Below are 20,943 nucleotides of genomic sequence, written 5' to 3' on the forward strand. Positions count from 1 at the left end.
AACACATTGTAAACCAACTATACTCCAATAAAAATTAATTTTTAAAAAAGAAACACCAAGTACAGAAATCAGAGATGAGAAACAGGGGGTATACGATTCAAGAAGCTAGATAGAGTTTTCATTTGGAAACCAGCTGACAATGCAGCCCTCAGGGAGGTCGGGGTGGAAATCCCCCCACTGACCCAGGTAAGATGGAATATTTCTAGGATATGGAGGCATGGTCGTACTTAAATGGATGAAAAGCTGAGGAAGACAGGAATCCCCTAAGGAGAACAGAGGAATGAATCTGGGAGGTAAAATGTCAGGTGCTAAAAATCCAGAGCCTGCTAAGCCAAGCCTAAAGAAAGTTAAGAACCTGCAAATATTTGACATGTGTTAATGCCAACAAGGGAAAGAATTGATTCTGCTCCAAATAGGGGGCCTTGACTTGTAAGTGATGATAAGAAATAAAAGTCATTGATTATCAGCTACAAACACCAAACCACTTATTGGCAGAGTTATTGTCTCAGGGAAATGGAGAAGAACAAAGAGAGGATGTAGACTTATAATAGTTATAGATGAGATGTCCAAAGAAACAAAGTGGCTCATCTGCTGTTGAGAACAAGCTGTAAATTGACCAAATTGTGGAGAGACTGTCTCAAAATCTCGGAGATGCTCGCTAACCTGGCAACAGTGACACTTCTAGGAATTTATTCTAGGAAAAAATATTAAATATTTGCAAACAGGTTTGTATCTAAAAGATATTAATAGCAATTTCTTAAAAATTAGAAAAGACTTAAATGTCCAGAAATAGAAGTTAGGATAAAATCAATGGTACATCCATATTAAAAGCATATCAAGACATGACTCAATACAAAGACTTAAATCAAAATTTCCACTTTTCACCCCTGGTTCACCTGTTCTATGCCACTCTGGCTTCTGCCTGTTTGTACCCCTTAATACCTACTCATATTAACTCACCAGTGGCCACCAAGGTGGCAATCCTTTTACAGTGCATCCTACTCGACCTTCAGGCAGTTGATCACCGTCTCCATCCTCAATCTTGCTGTTGCCCCAAAGGTTCCACATTTTCGTCCTGCCTCTCTAGCTGTTTCTTCACAGACTGCTTTGCTGGCTCTGAATCTGCAACCCAACCTCATGATGGTGGTGGTGGCATTGTTCAGGGTTCCCTTCTTTATCGCCATGCATTATCTAGACAGATCACATTTACCACCCTGGCTTTGGGGGAGGGGAGCGAGCTTCTGTGAACAACTATGGGCTTCCCTCATAGCTCAGTTGGTAAGGAATCCGCCTGCAATGCAGGAGACCCTGGTTCAATTCCTGGGTTGGGAAGATCCGCTGGAGAAGGGATTGGCTACCCACTCCAGTATTCTTGGGCTTCCCTTGTGGTTCAACTGGTAAAGAATCTGCCCGCAGTGCGGGTAGACCTGGGTTTGATCCCTGGGTTGGGAAGATCCCCTGGAGAAAGGAAAGGCTACCCACTCCAGTATTCTGGCCTGGAGAATTACATGGACTATACAGTCCATGGGGTTACAAAGAGTTGGACATGACTGAGCAACTTTCACTTATGCATTGTCTAGGGCACAAGTTGTCCTGTTATCTGATTCTGATTCTATGAGAGCTACTTTACAGCCCTGCAAGTTTTACATAACAGACAGCAACACAGAATAATTTTTGTCTACAGACATGGAAATGATTCTGTCCCAAGAAGGGACATTCTTCTCCCTTCCCAAAGAGAAAAAGAAAGCCAGTTTTTGCCTCTATTCACATATTCCCCCCAATATTCCTCATTTATAAATGTGTCTGATTTTTGGATTTTCCTCTATACTGGCTGTGACACTTCACTGGTTTCCTCATAAATGAATTAAATAAAATCATGTTGATCTTTACTTCTGGAAAGAGTCATGATTTTACATTTTCTGGAAAATTATTTTTCAGTAGGTTTAAGAGCTATACAGCAACAAAGAGCCAAAGAACCCTAATTATATCTTCCCGACCACCCTCCACCTTACTGACTTGTATACACATAGAGTTGCTCATCTCTATTTGCAATGGTTATGTTCTATAAAGTGGCTCTGAATTAGCGAATACTGAGCCATTGCTCCTAGGCTCCTGAGAGCCTGGGATACAACATTTTTGACAAACAGTCAATACATAACCTTGTTTTACATGTGGTTTTGTTTAAAGATACCTTGTTTAATGTATGTTGTTAATTCATTAACGTTGAACTCACAGCCAATAGCTATAACTCACGCTTGAGCATAGATTACCTAACATGCATCTTTTCTATAAGGCACATCACAGCCTTCTTGTACTCAGGGACAGCACATTGGCACTCTGCTTGGGGGTCATTTTAAACAGAAAAATCAGCAACAAAAAGCACAAAAATGGGGGAAACATGGCACTTAATAGACCATGAAAAGGATATTGTTCACAGGAGGAGATCTGAGACAAGAAGGCAGAGCATATCCTTATTTAACCTGGGAATGTGTACATTTGGCAACTCAAATTTCTCACCTCTCTGCGCATGTCTGCAGATGACTGTGAAAACACCATGAGTATTGATTTCGGCGTTACAATTACATTTTAGCAAGGAGATGAATTTGCCATCATGGAGTCTGCAAATATTGACAGACTGTATGTCTGTATCTGCATCCAATGTACTGAACACCTTCCCTTAGTTTCAGGATCTGTAAAAACCAAGAGTATGTCTATTTTATTCATCATGTAACCTACTTAATACCTATTTGCATTTATTGAAGTAAAAAGTAGTAAGCGTATGAGAGAATGTTCATTATACATGGCTAAATAAAGAAGTCAGTTAGAGAACATGTACATGTTGGCTTGATTTTATGCAAGGAGATGTGCATGTGTGCATTAGAAAACAAAAACAAGTCATTGGAAGAGTTACACCAAAATTTAGAGTAGTTATCTCCAAGTGGTGGGGTTATGGGTGATTTGTACATTATTTTAGTGTTTTTAGGTATATCCCAAAATAAAAATAATGAAACACATTTCTTTTATCATTACTACAAAAATGCCATGAAAATGTGAAAAGCTGCCCTAATTTTCCCACCATGTACAGAAGAGTCTGAACAATCTCAGGGACCAGAGTCTCTCTAACTTGTAAGCAAACATCTTGGTCAGCATCCCATTCATATGAAAAGGTTCATGGCTTATCCCCAGAGGGCCAGCACTCTCCTAGGTAATATCTTTCACCTGGTATCTTTGAAAATATGTGGCCAGAATTAAGTTTAATGCTCGTCATATTACACAGTATCCCACTGCCCAATCATTCTGAATCCTAAACTTCCATGACTTCCAAGAGATGGCAGAGTAGGACATGCACTCATCTCCTCCTCCAACAAAAACTGCAACTAGCATCTGAACAACCATCAACAGGTAGATGCCAGAACCCACCAGATAAAGACATCCCACATCCAAGGACAAAGGAGAAGCCACAATGAGATGGCGCAATCACAGTAAAATTCCCATAATATAGAATATTATTACATTCTTAAAGTGAAGTCGCTTAGTCGTGTCTGACTCTTTGCAACCCCATGGACTGTAGCCCACCAGGCTTCTCTGACCATGGGATTTTCCAGGCAAGAATATTGGAGTGGGTTGCCATTTCCTTCTCCACATTACATTCTTAGCCACATCTAATTAAGGATGCATGCTCACCCCTGCTTCAAACTTCTAGGTGTACCAGCCAGACACTGAAGTGAAATGCACAAGACTCTGTCCTCAGGGAGTTCAGAGTCTAGGATAGCTCAGAACAGCGGGATGGCCCTTAACTGCCTGCTAGAGGCCTTTAGCTCCCTAAGCTGCCAATGGCTTTTACTAAATGCATTGGGATGGGTGCAGAGATCCAGGCACATACAGTACCAATCATAAAAGGCAATTATGGGTCACATTATTGACTGCTTTCTTCTTGGGGATATTCCTATGGGCTCAATTTCATTGTGTTTAGTTCATATACCATCCTAAGTATAAATAGTCTGGGTTAACTTTAAATGGATTTTCTGCTTAACCTTCAAATTAAAAAAAATCAATTAATCAGAACTCCTGTCTCCTCTCATTACCCCTCCACCTTTCTCCCAAGCTATCAGGTAAATTCAAGATTCACAGCACACTGAAACCTTCAACAGTGGCCAGAGGGCAGGATCCATGAGTCTGGGGTCAGAAGATGTCATGTCACAGTTATCCCAACATCTGAGATATACAGAAGGTCTTATAACTCCTGAGAGTTTCTGTGTCCCCCAGATTAAAATGGTGGTGATTATCCAGGTTAGTCTCAGAGTCACAGTGAGGATCAACAGAGATAATGTTTATAAAAGGCTCTCGGAAAATAGCATCATAAAGGATTTACAAACACAGGGGGTACTGGTCACCTGCACTGGACTGGTGTTTTCCTCTCAGAGTGAGTTTCCTGAATTGTGGTCTGGATGTCTGCCCTGCTATTATGCTAAGAGAGTCACAATTAGGGCCCTCCTTCCTCTGAAAGGGTTTCTTTGGCACATTTTCTTTGGGTCAGGCTCCCAGCTTCCTTCCCGTCTCCATAATTCCCTCCTCCTCTCCCCAGTCCTCATGGCTTGCTGCTGCTCAGTCGTGTCTGACTTTTTTGCGACTCCATGGTCTATAGCCTGTCGGGCTCCTCTGTGCATGGGATTTTCCCAGCAAGAATACTGGAATGGGTTGCCATGCCCTTCTCCAGAGGATCTTCTGGACCCAGGGATTGGACCCACTTCTCCTGCATGGCAGACAGATTCTTGAAATTTGAAATCCTCAAGCAATTTCAAACCTAACTGTATCCCACCAAGAGCAACACAAAGCCCGTATTAATTAATGAGTTCAATGTAAACCATGAAACTATTAGAAACAGTAACTTGGTAATAGTTTTTAATCATTAATCAATGCCTTATTGGTTCATGTAAACTTTTGTTCATGTATTTTTCTGATTTTCTAAATTTTCTGCTGGGCAGCAGGTACATCTCCACAACATTCATGCATTCGACACTGACTTACTGAGTGCCTACTATGTGACAAGCACGATTCCAGGCACCAGTGAACTGATGAAGGCAGTGTCTTGGGGGAGCACAAGGTCTAACAGACAAGCATGCAGTAAACACATAATCAGATAATCACAAACTGGGTTAAGTTCTGTGAACAGTGTCATACATGGTTGAAAAGGGGAGTGGGAAGGAGACTAGTTTAGGGGTGTCAAGCAAGGTCTCTCTGTGAAGTGACCTTTAAAGGGAAATGTAAAGGAGGAGGATGAAGAACGTGAGAGGGGAGAGAGTTCCAGGAAGAATGAACAGCTTGGGCGAAGGCCCCGAGGCAGGAAAGAGGGTGGCCAGGATGTTTTTGAAGAGGAAAAGAGACTTGAGGAATATAAAAAAGAGTAGCATGGCAGCTGGCACATGCAAGCAAGGCAGAGAGAATACAGAGCGGAGGTTGTAGATAGACATGAATTAAAGCAGACTTAAAATATCACTTTATGCTTATGAAATTGGCAAATTTTTAAAAAACGATAGTATATAATTTTGTCAAGGTTACACTAAAAGTGCTCATATCATTAAAAAATAGCATAATTATTTCATTGAAAGCAATCCGTGAAATGTAGCAAAAGCCATAAGGATGTCTCTACCTTTTTAATACCTCACTCCTTGAAATTCAGCCTAGAGTATCATTCAAACAGAAGGTTACAAAGCAGAGAGTTGGTGACATTTTGGAAACACCCAAATATCCAGCAATACAGGAACTGTTAAGCAAATTTTGGCAGTTAGACTCTATGGGACATTCAGTTCAGTCGCTCAGTCGTGGCCTGATATCCTTTAGGATGGATTGATTGAATCTCCTTGCAGTCCAAGGGACTCTCAAGAGTCTTCTCCAACACCACAGTTCAAAAGCATCAATTCTTCAGCGCTCAGCTTTCTTCACCGTCCAATTCTCACATCCATACATGACCACTGGAAAAACCATAGGCTTGACTAGACGGACTTTTGTTGGCAAAGTAATGTCTCTGCTTTTAAATATGCTATCTAGGTTGGCCATAACCTTCCTGCCAAGGAGTAAGCATCTTTTAATTTCATGCCTGCAATCACCATCAGCAGTGATTTTGGAGCCCAGAAAAATAAAGTCTGACACTGTTTCCACTGTTTCCCCATCTATTTGCCATGAAGTGATGGGACAAGATGCCATGATCTTAGTTTTCTGAACGTTGAGCTTTAAGCCAACTTTTTCACTCTCCTCTTTCACCTTTATCAAGAGGCTCTTTGGAGCCATAAATGTGTTGAAAAATCCTTAAGAACATATGAAACATTGAGATCATGGTGTTGAGTGACAGGTGGAGAGTATAAACAGGACCTGGAGTGAAATTTCATAAGACTGGGTCAGTGATAGAAAGGGAATATGCACTAGCAAAAAAAAATTAATTGGTATAGAATTTCCGTTTTCAAAAATTTGCTTTGCTGTTGATGCTGCTTAATTTTTTTCAAGTGTAAAGATAAAGAGGACAAAGAAGTAAGAATGGCAAACTGCCCAAAGCTGTTTAGCACCCTAAGTGCAGAACCTGGATTCCAACTCAGATGGAGCAGCAGGCAGAGCCCTCAGCTAACTTTCCTTTTCTCTGTATCATAGTAGTGGCAACAACTGCACCTGCTTTTAGCCCTGGGTCCAACTGGAAAAGGATTTGCTGGAAGAGTTATCTGCTTCTAATGATTTCAGACATCCCCTGCTCGGGAAATCTATATGGCAATGGTGGATGGACATCTACTCTTTGGTAGGTCCCCATAGACCTTCCAATACCCCCTCTCTCAGCTCCTGCCACAGCTCCCCTTAAGAAGCTCAGAATGACTGAGGGTCAAGCCAGTGGTGGGGGTGACTTAGAAACCACCACTGATTAACACTCTGTTGTCCCTCCTTTCTGGCAAGTACAGCCAGTTCCTCTGCATCAAGACAAGTCTCTGCTCACTGATGCACAGACTCTCCCATTGTTAGTTCAGTGAGACTTCTCAGAATGCCAGTGATGGGCAAGACACCCTGGGATTCCTCTGGCTCTGATATAATTTTGGCTGAGGGTGCACAACAAGCTCTTGAAATTGTCAGCCCTCCCAGATCCCTCTTGGAATGCAGCAAGTGTCTTCCCTTTGCTCCTTGGACTCATTGTAGATCTTGGGATTTATTGTTGAGGAGGGCCTGGGCAGAGAGAGAGAAAGAGAGCTTCTAGGACTTCTTAAACTGCCCAAAGTTCCAATTTACTAAGCACCTACTACTAAGTTCTAGGCATTGTGCCAGTGACTTAGTTATTTAGCCAGGTGGGTTAAGAGCAAGGATAAGAGTCAAACTTAATAGACTCTAACCTTGGCCACTTCCTAATAAGCTTCATGACTTGGAACAAAGCACTTAACCTCTCTAAGCTTTGGTAGTGATGGTGCTGATGGTTACAGGTACCTTCTTTGTGGGGCTGCAAGCAGACTCAGCACAATAACAGCCATCATTAATACTGATAACCTTTTTTTCTATCCAATGAGATAAGCAGTATCATCCCCATTTAACAGATGGGTAAACTGGCTCAGAGAAGTTAAGCAAATTGCCCAAAGCTGTCTAGCATTATAAGTGCAGAACCTGGATTCCAGCTCAGCTGGAGCTGTAGGCAGACCCCCTCATCAGACTTTCCCCTTCTCCATCTGAGCCCAACATAAAGTTTGGTTTGCATCCCAGGGCTCAGCAAATGCGCAGCTGTTCCTGTACCTTCCAAGAATGTCAATGATTTACTAACTATGATAAAAATAACCTCTCACATTTATACAAGAGTGCTTTAAAATGTATAACAATCTTTCACATTCAAATTTGACTTTAAGGGGGAAACCTATTTTTACGCTGTTTAATTTTATGTAACATAGCAAAACAAAGAAAACATTTACAGTGACCCACAATATCTCTCACACACATACATACACATATACTCCTATATATGTAAAATATATACCATATATATTGTATGTGGTGTCTGTGTGTGCACAGGAGTGCACCTAGACAATAGATTTTTTAAGGGAGGGTTGTTTTCATTGAAAGAAAGGCTTTGATCTCAGTTAAGATCTCTTAGCTAGTCTCCCTACACTCGCGTTTAATGTTCACTTCAACTCAAAAGATGTACAAAGAGAGGACTGGACCTGAAGTTGGAAATTGCTGTGGGAATGAAAAGAAGACTTTGCAACACCTGTAGGAGAGAGATGAGAAGAAAAGAGGGGGAAATCCCTGCTGACTGAAAGGACTTTTGAGGCTGCAAAAGGACTTTGAGTTATTTGCTAGGTAGCACAGCACTGCAATCCCTTGTCTGTGCCCCCCACCCCACCCTCAAACGTCAAGAGAGATGCTGCTGCTGCAGAAAACAGCTTTGTGTTCATGCAGCTTTGGGACAGTGGTAGAGAGGGGCCGGTGTCACAGCCAGAAGAAACAGAGTGATGTTCTGGAACTCAGGGCAGACAGTGGAAACAGGGGCCACGTGTGCTGGCCTGGTAATCTCCAGGTATCTTGGGGGCAGTATCAAACCATGTGCAGGACCACGAATGGGGGGTTCTGCTCAGTACTTTATATCTCTGATGAACTGGCACCAGCCGAGACATGGCCTGTGTATTTATACTTCAAAAAATTGAGACAGTAACTACACATGCGGTTTCGTAAGCTGTTATTTTTTTAACTAATAGCATGAACACTGACCCATGTGATTAGATATTCTATGAAACCATGGTCTGTAATATCTGTGTAGAACTTCATTGTGCAAGTGCATAAAAATTTACTTAAATATATATGCTTCCATTGGGGCAGTTAGGTGATTTCCAAGTTTTTGCCCTTATAAATAATGAAGTGATGACCTCTATGTATACAAGTCTTTTTGAGCAGCTCTGATTAGTTCATTAGGAAAAAAGATAGCAAACTGTCCTCAAATAATGTTGTGCCAGTTAACTAATCCATTGGCAGAAATTCCTGCTTCAATCCTCCTGCCATTGCTGGTTATTATCACTCAAAAGCACATATATTTTGGTAATCTTATAGGTTAAAATGCATCTATTTGATTATCTGTCACACTGGACATTTTAAATTTGTTTTTCACCATCCATATTTTGTCTGGCAATTACCTATTTATACCTTTTAGCCCTTTAAAAAAAATCAGCATGATGACATTTTTATTGACTTGCTAGAGCTCTTATGTGTAAGAATATATCCCTATTTTCTCTACTTTGTCACATATTTTCCCATATCCAGTTCACCTATTTGCTTTCTGAATTTTGTTAGCATAGCATGAAGATCTTTCTTCTTCTTCCTTTTTTACATAGTAAATTTGTAAACCATCACTCAATAGTGTATGCATTTCCTTTTAATGAACTGTAAGTCCCTCCCTGTACAGAACAACATTGTCTAGTTCCTTCTGGTTCTTGCCTTTTTCTGCTTTTAAGTTTTTAATCGATCCAGAATTTATTTAGCATATCATGATATCTTTGCAATGCATTCTATTTCAATTCCAAATTATTAACCAATTACAAATATACTATGTGTTAAGCAATTCTCCATTCATATAAACTTTGAAAGCCTGTTTCACTCTATGCTAGAATACTTTCTGGGCTTTAATTATTATAGCTATAATAAACACAGATATTTCACACTGAAGTCCTCCCAAACTACTGCTTATTCAAAGTGTTCTTCACTACTTTTTCTTATATCTTCTTTCAGATCAACTTTGAAATCACTTTGTCAAGTTCCAGAAAGAATCTCATTAGGACTTTGATTGCAATTGTATTAAACCCATAAATTAATTTGGGGAGAATTGATATTTTTACAGTATTAAGTCTGCTAATCCAGCAACATGATATATCTCTCTCCATTTATTCAGGTCTTGTTTTATCATCCTCAATAAAGTTTGTAAGTGTGTGTGTGGTTTCATATAGTTTCTGAACATCTCTTGGTTTACTCCTAAGTATTTATATTTTAATTGCACTTGAGAATAGGATACATTTTATTTTTTTTATAATGGTGATTACTGGCATATAGCTATTGATTTTTGTTTATTTGCTTTGTGTCTGACCATTATATTGAAATCTCTTAGTAGTTCTAACAGCTTTTTTTTTGTTTGTTTCATTTATTCTCTTAGGCTTTGAGGCTATAAGAACATTTTCTGCTAGAAACAAGAAAGTGCCTTTCCATCCCTAGCTTACTAAGAATTCTGATCAGTAATGAAGGCTGAATTTTTTCAAATTACTTTTCAGTCTCTCTGGAGAAGATCTGATGGTTTTCATCTTTTGACCCACTGATACGAAGCATTAGACCAATAGTTTTTCTAATATTCAACTTTTTTTCATCAGTGCATTTCTGGTCATGGTGCCTTATGCTTTCATAATTTAGCCGCTGGGTTTCAGGGGTAATATGAGAAGGACCTGGAGCTTCACAACTATGTAATTAAAAGTTCAATTCCCAGCTGGGCCACTTGGGCAGGTATATGGCCTTGGTGAGTCACTTACTTTCCAGTCAGTGGAGAAAATTATACACACCCCACTAGGTTACTGCAAGAATTACAAGTAAAATAGTACTCATAACAAGCTTAATACAACAGGCCTCGAGTATGGTAGATACTCAAGCTGGGTACTGCTGTTTTCATTACTATAATCATCCATTTTCTTTGTGTTGTTATTTCAACATTTCCATAGACACAGGAATGACTGACATCCAATTTTAATATATTTGGGGGGTATGTCTTTAATCCAGCTAGCTTAATAAACAAACAAAAAACACTGTTAGCTTGTATCATTAATACCTCTCTATGGTTCACTTTTTCTTCAAACTCAACCTTCAAGGTTTAAAGAGGGGTGCGGGAGTGCTTACCAGGGTAGGTTTGTTGACTTCACCTCCCAGGTGGCCCTAGTTCTCTAGGGCAGGGGTCCTAAACCCCCAGGCCATGGACCAGTACCAGTTCTGTTAGGAACTGGGCTGCACAGCAGGAAGTGAGTAGTGGGCATGCATTTGAAGCTTCATCTGTATTTACAGCTGCTCCCCATCACTCACATTACTGCCTGAGCGCTGCCTCCTGTCAGATCACGACATGAGAATCTCATAGAAGTGTGAACCCTACTGTGAACTGTGCATGTGATCTAGGTGCAAGGAAATAAGCTCAGGGGTCCTACGGATTCTGCATTACAGTGAGTTGTATAGTCATTTCATTACATATCACAACAAAATAATTAAAGAAATAAAGTGCACAATAAATGGAATGCATTTGAGTTATCCTGAAACCATCCTCTCTGTTCCAGTCCGTGGAAAAACTATCTTCCATGAAACCCGTCCCTGGTGCTAAAAAAGGGTAGGGACCACTGCTCTAGGGAGCAGAGGTTGGCAGAAAAATCTACACATAACAGGATGTGTCATAGGCCTTTTTGGAACTTTACCTAAGGCTACAAAATCAAGAAAAGTAAGCGCTGCCACATTCTAGAAAGAACAGTTAAGGGGCTTCCAGATGTCCCCTCCAGGGATTGCTAAGAGCTGTCCAACCGGACCCTTGCTCTTCACTCCGACACCACACTCAGGGCATCCAGTGAGGAGACTCAGGACATCCAGGTTGAGAGGAGAACCTCTGAGGCTGTGAACTGCAGGTGGAAAGGGAGAAAACTTTCTTTTCTCCTCCTCTTCCCTCAGCCAAAAGGTAGGCGGGTCCGACGTAACCACTCACAACTGGGTGTGGTGGGCAGGAGGGAAGCAGGTCTGCAGGAAGAGGACATGGATGAGTCCATCTGATGGTGTCCCAGCAGATGCTGGCTCCTCTGCAACACTCCTTGGCTCACGCAGCAGCTCCTGGACCAAGTGTGGTGACAGCAGGCCTTCCCCTTTCATCATCCCCTTGGAGAGAACTCTCTCCAAAGTCCCACACTCCAGAGAAGGAAGGAAGTGGCAAAGCAGCAGAGGCAGCGAAAGGAGGGAGGGGGACGTGAAGGAAGAGGCAGCACCCCTTCTCCAAACCGCTGTGAAGAAGAGGTGGTCATAATTCCTCTTCTGTGGCTGCCATCAGTCTGGGATGACCTGCACTGCTCTGGCAACAGCGTCCCTTTGAGCACAAGATGACCTGCATGGGAGACCCCCCCCGCTTTCTCACGGTGTTAAAGAGCTCCTTGGTCTTTAGACTTTGCTTTGATTCTGGGTACGATGGTGATCGGACTTTTATTGGCTCATTCTGCTGTGTTTCCCTAAAACTTATGTATCATCCCTCCAGGATCTTGGCAGTGCAGAGATGGAGTCAGATGTTTTTGTGCTCATACCACCATCTTGCCCAGAAGGAAGTCCCCATGTACTTCTAATTCAGAGCCCTAAAAGTTATGCCAGGTGATGCTACCCCCATCTTATAGAAAGTGAAATTGAGGCTTATAGAAATGAAAAAACTAAAAGCCTCACAAAACTCTGTTCTATCTTCTAGACCCTGAATTCTTCTTTCCCTCTTTTTGTTTCCCTCCATTCTGCCCTAGACTAAAAACACATCCACCTAAATATGCTCATCGCAGAGGGTCAAGTCTTGCCTCCAGTCCCTATCTGCAAGGCCTCATTCACACTAGCCTTGTCCTCCCAAAAGAGAGAAGGGTCTAGAAAACATGCTTCTCTCCCTTAAGATTAGAGACAGAACTATAAAGTGACAATTCCCATCCCCATCATCAAGTACCACTGCAGCCCCCTCAGGGTCCTGAAGCCACTCATGAAAGACCCCAGAAGACCTGCACAGCCATTCACCAGAGCTTCTGCAGGAATCCACTGCTGAGAAAGTACAGAGAATAGCAACTAGAGAAACCCCTTCCAGCAGAGTCCATCCTGCTAGAGTGAGGAAATCTGCTCAGGCCTGAGATTATCTCCAAATATTTAAATATTCATTAAAAGGGGCTTCTCTACCCTGGGTTCTCTGCTAGGCAGAGGAACTGTCTCACTGAAGCTCCACAACAAAACAGTCTAAGTGTCATCTCTTGCAAATGGACGAAAAGAAACTGAGGCACCGACAGAAATAATTCACCCGTACTCATCCAGCTAGCAAGTGCCAGCCTGAAATCAAAATCAGAATCTTTTTAGCTCTAAAGCCCCTATTCTTTTCACTAAATTCTAATGACTACTCTCACTTCATTGAGTCCAGCAATTGGAATTTCTCTTTTTTATCCCCTTGGAGAAAAGAGAGAGGGAGACACATATCACTTCAAGTAGAAACCCATAAATATGTAAATAAAATATAATGTGCAATCAACCCTCCGATGGAGGTAATAGGCAGAGAGTCCTCCAAATCAGCAGCTCGTCTCATACAGTCGCGTGTCTGGCTGTATCAAGTTGCTTTTCACTTATCCTGAACTCTCTGAGACCATGATGAAGTGATTCCCAGGCAAGAGCCCTTTGATTTCCGAGCATAAGCAATTTCAGGGGATGTGTGATCACTTGGTGTGCTGGGTGGTTGATGTGTGATTCCATAACTCTGATGTGAAGAGAGCTGCCCAGGGTCTGGTTCAAGAAGGGCTTTGTGGGAAAGAGATTTCTGGAGCATAAGAGAGACAACTTCAGCTGCTGAAGACCTGTTTTTGAGATAAGGGGGAAAATGTCACCTGAGAGTAAGATCAGGTTCTGTGAATGAGTGTTACGTGGAGGCAGATTTGGGTAAAAATGAGGGAGAGTCTCTTCCGTGTGATGCTGGGTGATGATTTTAAGACATCACAAGCAAGGGCTCAGGCCATTAAAAGTGGTACCTGTGGAAAAGATGCAGGGCCAGGTTGGACCAGTTTGATGTGTGCACCTCTCATCTTCTCACCTACCTTCCCACTTACTGACCTTGGGCCCTAGACTCGATGCCAATGCCCTTGATTCTCCTTGAGCACTCAAGACAGTTAATGCAAACAGCCTGCCTACTGTCCCTACTCTTTCAACCTAATGGATGCTCTCTACTCCTACATAGGATCCCATCCAGAGCGTAACAATAACCAGGCTGACACTGGGTACTGAATAACAGTAACTGCCCCAGATTCTCAGCAGTAGCCTGGTCTTCCACGAGAGAACATGAGCATCTCATCAGAGATGGCCTTCAAGGTGAGGCTGATATAGACAAGAGAGAGACCTTCTGGGGCCCAACTCCTGTTACTGGTTATCTGCTGTTGTGGATGTGCCAGAGAAAACCACCTGCTGTTCTAGACCAGAAAACCTCAGAGAGTTCAGGCTACAACATGATCATCATGTTCCAAAATGATATTTCCCACAGGATGATGAAACACAACATCATGGGGGATGACCCACCCTTCCAAATGCCAGTCAACCCAGAGAAGTGGACGAGTAAGGCTTCCTGTTTTGATATCATGATTCATAATTATAACACCCATAATAATAATAGACACAAAAAATGACTTGTTTCATTACAGGCATTTGATGAGCATTTTGAGCTTTTCAAAGCACTTTGATGTACATTATTGTCTTTGCTCTCCAGGCCTGTATCTCAGAAAAGATGGTGAATAAGTAACCTGAGCAAAAGGAACAAAATGATGACTTGAAAAAAATAAATGAATGAGGCATCTCAAGAGAATAGTATGAAGAAAGAGAATTAAATTGCTTTCGTTGATACAAAGAAGTCCTGTTGGCTTTGAAATCCAGGTGCAATCAGGTAGTTCTCATGGAAGAAGAGGGAACCTGCTGGTCTCTCTGAGCTCCAGACTGACATCTGTCGTCACCTGCTACAGCTTCACCTCAGACACAACGTAGTCAAACCTGGGCTGGCTTTCTTGACCCTAAATCATCTTTTGTGTTTTCCACCTCAGAAAACAACTCCATCCCTCATTTCCCAGGTATTTAAGCCATGGCGTTATCTCTAGCTCTCTTCTCTTATCCTCCCATTCCCAGATTCCTCTGGGATAAATCTATCCAGGCTCCAGTTTAATGGCAAACTCTCACCTTAAGGGTTGGAACCTGCTTCCAGTGCCTCCAAGGATCTACCTAGTGACCTGGCAAACCTGGCAGAACCAGAATACACCACTGCCTGCCCTTGCTGAATTGGGTCCCTGGCATCTTCTGGATACCTGAGCTCGTGGCTTCCAGTCGCAAGCCACTGCCACCAGTACCTAGCACTGAGTTTGGCGCATGAAAGGGACTGAGTAGACATGTGATGAGCAAGACTATGACAGCTGTGCATGGTGGCCATACATGCTCAGCATGTCTCCATAGTTACCAGTCTCTTTATTACTCAGTCTCACCCACATGTGCAGAGGAACCTCCATCAAACCATATGACAGGCAGTTCCTTAGGTCAAGAGATGTAGCTATAAGAACATAATTGATCTGTGAGTTTTGTCTGATGATTCTGTGCCTCAGTATTTTTCCATCTACCTCTGAGAACTGCCTCAAGGATCAAACAATGCGATGGCTGTACTACCAAAGTGGTATCTAGATGGGTCACTATATCAGTGGTTCTTAAATGCGGGCGTGCAACAGCATCACTCAAAGAGCTCCTTACAGCACAGATTTCTGGGCTCTACTCCCAGAATTTCTGATTCACTAAGTCAGGGGACATGGCCTGAGAATTTGCATTCCTAACAAGTTCCCTGGCAATGCCAATGATGTGGGTCCAGGGACAAAACTTTGAAAACCACTACTCTAGATCAATGTAACAGCATTGCTCTTTCCACATCAAACTTGTTTTTCTCCACAAACTTCGCTATTTCAATACCAGACTTTATGTTTTACCCTCTTTGCTGTTTTGTTGGAATCTTAACCCAGTCTGTAAATTCCTCTGGGTAGAAATTACACCTTCCACACTCCACACTCTCTCATTTTCTGTTTTGTAAAATAATGAGTACATATCCAGTGTGATTAATAATAGAAGAGAGAAAAGGAGGAAAAAAACTCAGACTACCAACCTCAATAAGCAGTCTCTACAAATGGATATCAGCCCTAGAATTCTTTTAAAAATTAATTATGAGGCAAAGAACATTCTACTATCAGCAGCAATTGTCGAAAAGAAGATTACCTTTTTGATGACACATTTTGTAAAATGTGAGTTATTCAAGATTTTAGGCATAACTTACTTAAACACCGACATTTTTGAAATATAAAACCACAAACAGCGTTTTCAACTCATAATTTTTATAGTGATAGTCAGACAATTGTGTTTTCAACATGTAAAATCCATTACACAGCCGTGGCAACAGTTTGCAATAGATTGTAAATTTTTATTGAGATGATCATCTTGCAATTGAATTTCAAAATGTATTATATGATCATCAGCAAATAAGTCCACAGGGGCTGCTAAAGTACTCTGAATATCATTTATAAAGATCAAAACCCCTGGAAACCCTGTGGAAAGAGAAAAGTCTCATTGGCAGGATCAAATCAATTATTTTTATGGATGAATACTGAATTGCAAAGCTGAGATAAGGCATTACCTGGTTTAATAACATATCCTTATGTCTTTTTAAAGTAGTAAGTTTTATAATCAGGTTTCAATGAGGAATTCTACCAACGGTCGGTTTTTGAAACCAATCAAGAAAATGGCGTCTCCACTCATCACGGTGGTTCAATAACACTCAAAGGAATATTCCCAAGCAATGTAACCAATGTAACCAACTTTGGTTTACATGCTACCAAGAGGCACTGCTGCTGCTGCTCAGTCGCTTCAGTCACATTGGACTCTTTGCAGCCCTATGAAGAGAATATGAACCCGCCAGGCTCCTCTGTCCATGGGATTTTCCAGGCAAGAACACTGGAGTAGGTTGCTATACCCTTCTCCAGGGGACCAAGGAGGCACTAAAGTGGCTACAGTCAATTCTGCTGTAACGCTTGTTTCCGAAAGCAAATGTTCTCCAACATGATTGACACATTAGGGAACACTGTCAGTATAACATGAATTTCACATTGGCTATGTGTGATGTTGCACACAGAAACACTAGTGGAGCAGAAAACTACACTCAGCTGGACTGAACCACATAGGAACACACCAGATGCACCTGCCTCAAGTATCTCCCTGCTCCTCCTGTTCACTGTGTGTGTTACAAGCCATGTTGATCCACATGTGGATCAACTCCCCACCACCTTCAGACAGTCCTCCTCCACCGCCTCCCTGTAGCTCATGGACTGCAGCCTTTCTGATACCCACTTCTACAAGCAAACTTCAGGACATTTCAAGGTAACACCCCATTTGTATTACAGTTGTACAATTGTACATGTGTATACAGATCAACAGAGGATGAGATGGTTGGATGGCATCACCGACTCAGTGGACATTTGTTTGAGTAAACTCTGGGAGTTGGTGATGGACAGGGAGGCCTGGCATGCTGCAGTCCATGGGGTCGCAAAGAGTCGGACACAACTGAGTGACTGAACTGAACTGATACAGATCAACATGTGTAGAGCTGTGCCATTTTTACTAGGTTCCTCTCTTTTGGGACTGTCACTAATGAAAGCTGTGCCCTTGCCCCACTCTTCCCCATGAACCCGGAAGTTTTTATTGTGTAACTTTGAACAGTGCGGTGATTTTTAGGCACACATATGTTGCACTATAGCCTAACTGTTTTATTTTTATTTTTGTTCCATGGAAATCACTGTACTGATGGGTCCTTCACTCCCCACCCAGAAGCCAGAGGGATTCTTTTCCCATCAGAAGTCAATGGCTCATGTTGCCATGTCCCTGGTCCTCCACTGGAGCACCTCCAGCTCTATATTCCAAACTAATGGCACACAGCTCTCTCTATGTATTTATCAACATGTGACCAATGATCAGGTGCATTTGAGTCAGAAAACCTTAGTGCAAACCCTGAGTGTGCTGCTGGCTAATTCTATGACTTTGGATAAAATGTTTAATAATGTTGTCTTGATTCTTTCATTTATATGTGAGATAAAAGTACTTACATCAAATGGTTACTTGAGAAAAATAAGATAAATAATGTGATTTGCCAAATCAAGAACAAAAAAATCCCACATTAATACTAAGTCCTTTTTTGCTTGAGTTGCATTCAAAGTCAGAATATCTAAGAGTACAACCAGGGGTACAACCCCAGCTAGCTCCCTTTATTAGAAACAGCACAGAAGCCTAGACTCTTGAGGATACAGTTGGATACAAAGAACCCTCTCAGACACAGTCCTAGTCAGCAAACTCTTTAGCATCACCTGGAACCACAGACAAACTGTCAGAGCCTGGCTGAAGGAAACACTGAGCCAGGAGCCTGTAGGGATTTAGGATTCAGAAGACCTCTGGACAGACCATCCCAACCCAGACTCCTAGTAGATGCCAGTAGCCCCAAGGGGCACAGAGGCAGGAAGCTCTGAGGGATGAAGGCATTTCCAGAATCCACTGAGAGATGCTTTAGCCAGAAGGCACGAGGGGCACCTCAGAGGCTGGACTAGAACCAGGAGCACTCAAGGACATTGTCAAAGCCAAGAGCTCACTCAAGTCACAAGCCAAGCCCAGGGATCCTCAGGGACAAAACTAAAATCAGAAAGACACAGGATAAGCAAGATGAATCAGAAGCACTCAGAGAGACATAGACCAAGTGAAACCTCAGGTCACATAGTCAGAGCCAGGAGCCTCCAGAGATACAACCGGAGCTGGACCCTTCAGGGACACAGCCAGGAGCCCTCAAAGAAACAAGACCAGGACCCTTCAAAGACACAGAACCAAGAGTCCTCAGAGGTGCTGTCAGCAGTAGGAAGCCTCAGATACTCCAAAGGTACCAGGAATATTTGGGGAGAAAGAAACAGTGTCCCGGGAAATACTGTCCAATCCAGGAAACTCTCCAGGACCAGAGAGGCTAGTCTAGAGCTAGAATTATGTGATTCTTAGACTCACAGGTGAAGCCAGGAGGGCCCTAGAGATGTCTCCAAAACCTCAAAGACAAGACCAAATACTGTTTTTTACCCCAACAGGATGGACACTCATATCAAAGAAGTTGAGGAATGACTGTCACAACTTCAAGAGGAGCATCACTCACAGCAACTGCACAATATCTCAAAACAGAGTCAGGAAGAAGGGTCCTACCTGCACATTTGGTTCTGGTGGTGAGGGGAGGCCCCGGTGGTCCCGTGCCCCCTTCTCCTGGCCGCGTGAGCAGCACTCGGATCTCATACTCCACATCGGGGTCCAGATGCCACAGCTTATAGTTGGGAGAGTCGACGATGTGGGTCTCCGCCCAGGTGCCCGTGGTGGTGCGGTACTCCACCTCCTTCAGGATGATGGGGCCATCTCCAATGATGGAGTTGGCATTTGGCTTGATCCACAGGTAGGTGGCCCCCACGGCCAGCAGCTCTGGAGGGGCGATGGGCGTGGGAGGCTCTGAAAGACAGGAATCAGCAAAGGATGTCAGACCCAAATGGTTTACAGAACAGACTCCAAACATGTGAGGACAAAGGACAGAATTCCATACAGCCATAGAAAATAACCCAAAATCAATTAAGTTAATTAACTAATTGTATGTAAATGCCTGAATCAGTATTTCTTCAGTAACTATATTCAATCTTCCCTGGTGGCTCAGATGATAAAGAATCTGCCTGCAATGCAGGAGACCCAGGTTCGATCCCTGGGTTGGGAAGATTCCCTGGAGAAGGGAATGGCAACCCACTCCAGTATTTCTGCCTGGAGAATTCCACGGACAGAGGAGCCTGGTGGGCTATATATAGTCTATGGGCTCACAAAGAGTTGGACACAACTGAGCAACTAAACACTTTCATCAAAACTCCTTCATTTAAAGAAAGGAAAGAAATAAGGTCATTGTGAGGAAAATATTTTTCCTGAACACAGCAAAGCTGCCTGGGTTAATATTCTGTTTTCTATCCTCAAATGAGAACCAACCTTTACTAAATCAGCTGCAGAGTTTGGTTCAAAACCCATGGGAGTCAGGGGTTTACAAACACTTCTTTTATAGGAACACACAGATTGTTAGTGGACAGTCTGTGGAATGGTGATAGGAGCTGAATTAGCAAAAGGATGATGACATAATGGGAGTTCAACTTCTTCTTCCACAACTCTAACAACTTCCTCCACAGAGAGAGGGTCATGATCACAGTGATGCCAGTGGGAAATCAAGGGTCAAGGGAAAAGTCATGCTGAGCTGTTTTGGATCTCCTATGTGTTGCCACCTCTCTTCTACTAAGTTCTATAACTTCAGCTAAATAGACTAGAATTTCAACAAGCACTAATGGTGGCCTCTCTCTGGCAATTTTTAGCTCACTGGCAAAGCTGCAGAAATTAACAATTGCTTTATACTTTTTTACCAGAAAATTTCACTTTCATTATTAGTGTCATTCTTGGAATATTAGCACCTCCATTTTGATGGATTAAAAACCTGAGAGCCCAAGTGATCATATCACTTAACCAAGACAGTGGAGCAGGTAAGGCAAAAGGGAACCCACATCAGTTTGCCTTCCAACACCAGCTCTCCCCTTGGAAGGCTGTTTATCTCTCGATACACATTGTCTACAAACCAGTGTGGGTATATTTATTTTTATTTGTAGCAAAACTCAGCAGTGGAACAACAATAAAGAAGAGAGAAGAAAGAGAAAACAATCCCCCTTCCTTACCACCCAATATAATTGCCATTTTTATATCTTCATGTTCCATTCCAATTTCTATTCATATACTTAAATCATTTTTGTGTGTAGTTACAGTAACACATAGACTCAAAGAAGATTTTCTTTTCTTCCCTCATTTATTACAACCAAAGGACTTTGTTTATATACTATATGGATTTTACCATCACTGTATTTAGTAGTGATAGAACAGTGCATCAGATAATTACAATAATTATGCTCCGATTAATGGGCACATGAGTAGTTTCAAGTTTTGTGAAGGTAAATAATGCTGCAACAAACATCTTTCTTTGTACAGTCCTTCCTTTGTACAGTCCTTCTTGTCTTATATTTTCTTAGGACCAACTCTCAGGAAGTGGGTTATCTGTCCAAGGGT

At 42.2% G+C, this 20,943-nt stretch overlaps 1 protein-coding gene across 7 annotated transcripts in view; it reads right to left on the minus strand.

Moving 5' to 3' along the window:
• The window catches only part of PTPRT (protein tyrosine phosphatase receptor type T), a 1,099,906-nt gene that overhangs the window by 558,722 nt on the left and 520,241 nt on the right, over nucleotides 1-20,943 (minus strand). For all 7 annotated transcript variants that reach the window (XM_081556965.1, XM_081556964.1, XM_081556963.1 and 4 more), the window contains one exon: nucleotides 19,021-19,314. In XM_081556965.1, the coding sequence (XP_081413091.1) occupies nucleotides 19,021-19,314 (294 nt within the window). The remainder of the gene's footprint in view (nucleotides 1-19,020; nucleotides 19,315-20,943) is intronic.

Source organism: Giraffa tippelskirchi, chromosome 13, assembly GCF_054371585.1.
Source record: "Giraffa tippelskirchi isolate mGirTip1 chromosome 13, T2T-mGirTip1v1.2.pri, whole genome shotgun sequence".
Lineage (NCBI taxonomy): Eukaryota > Metazoa > Chordata > Mammalia > Artiodactyla > Giraffidae > Giraffa > Giraffa tippelskirchi.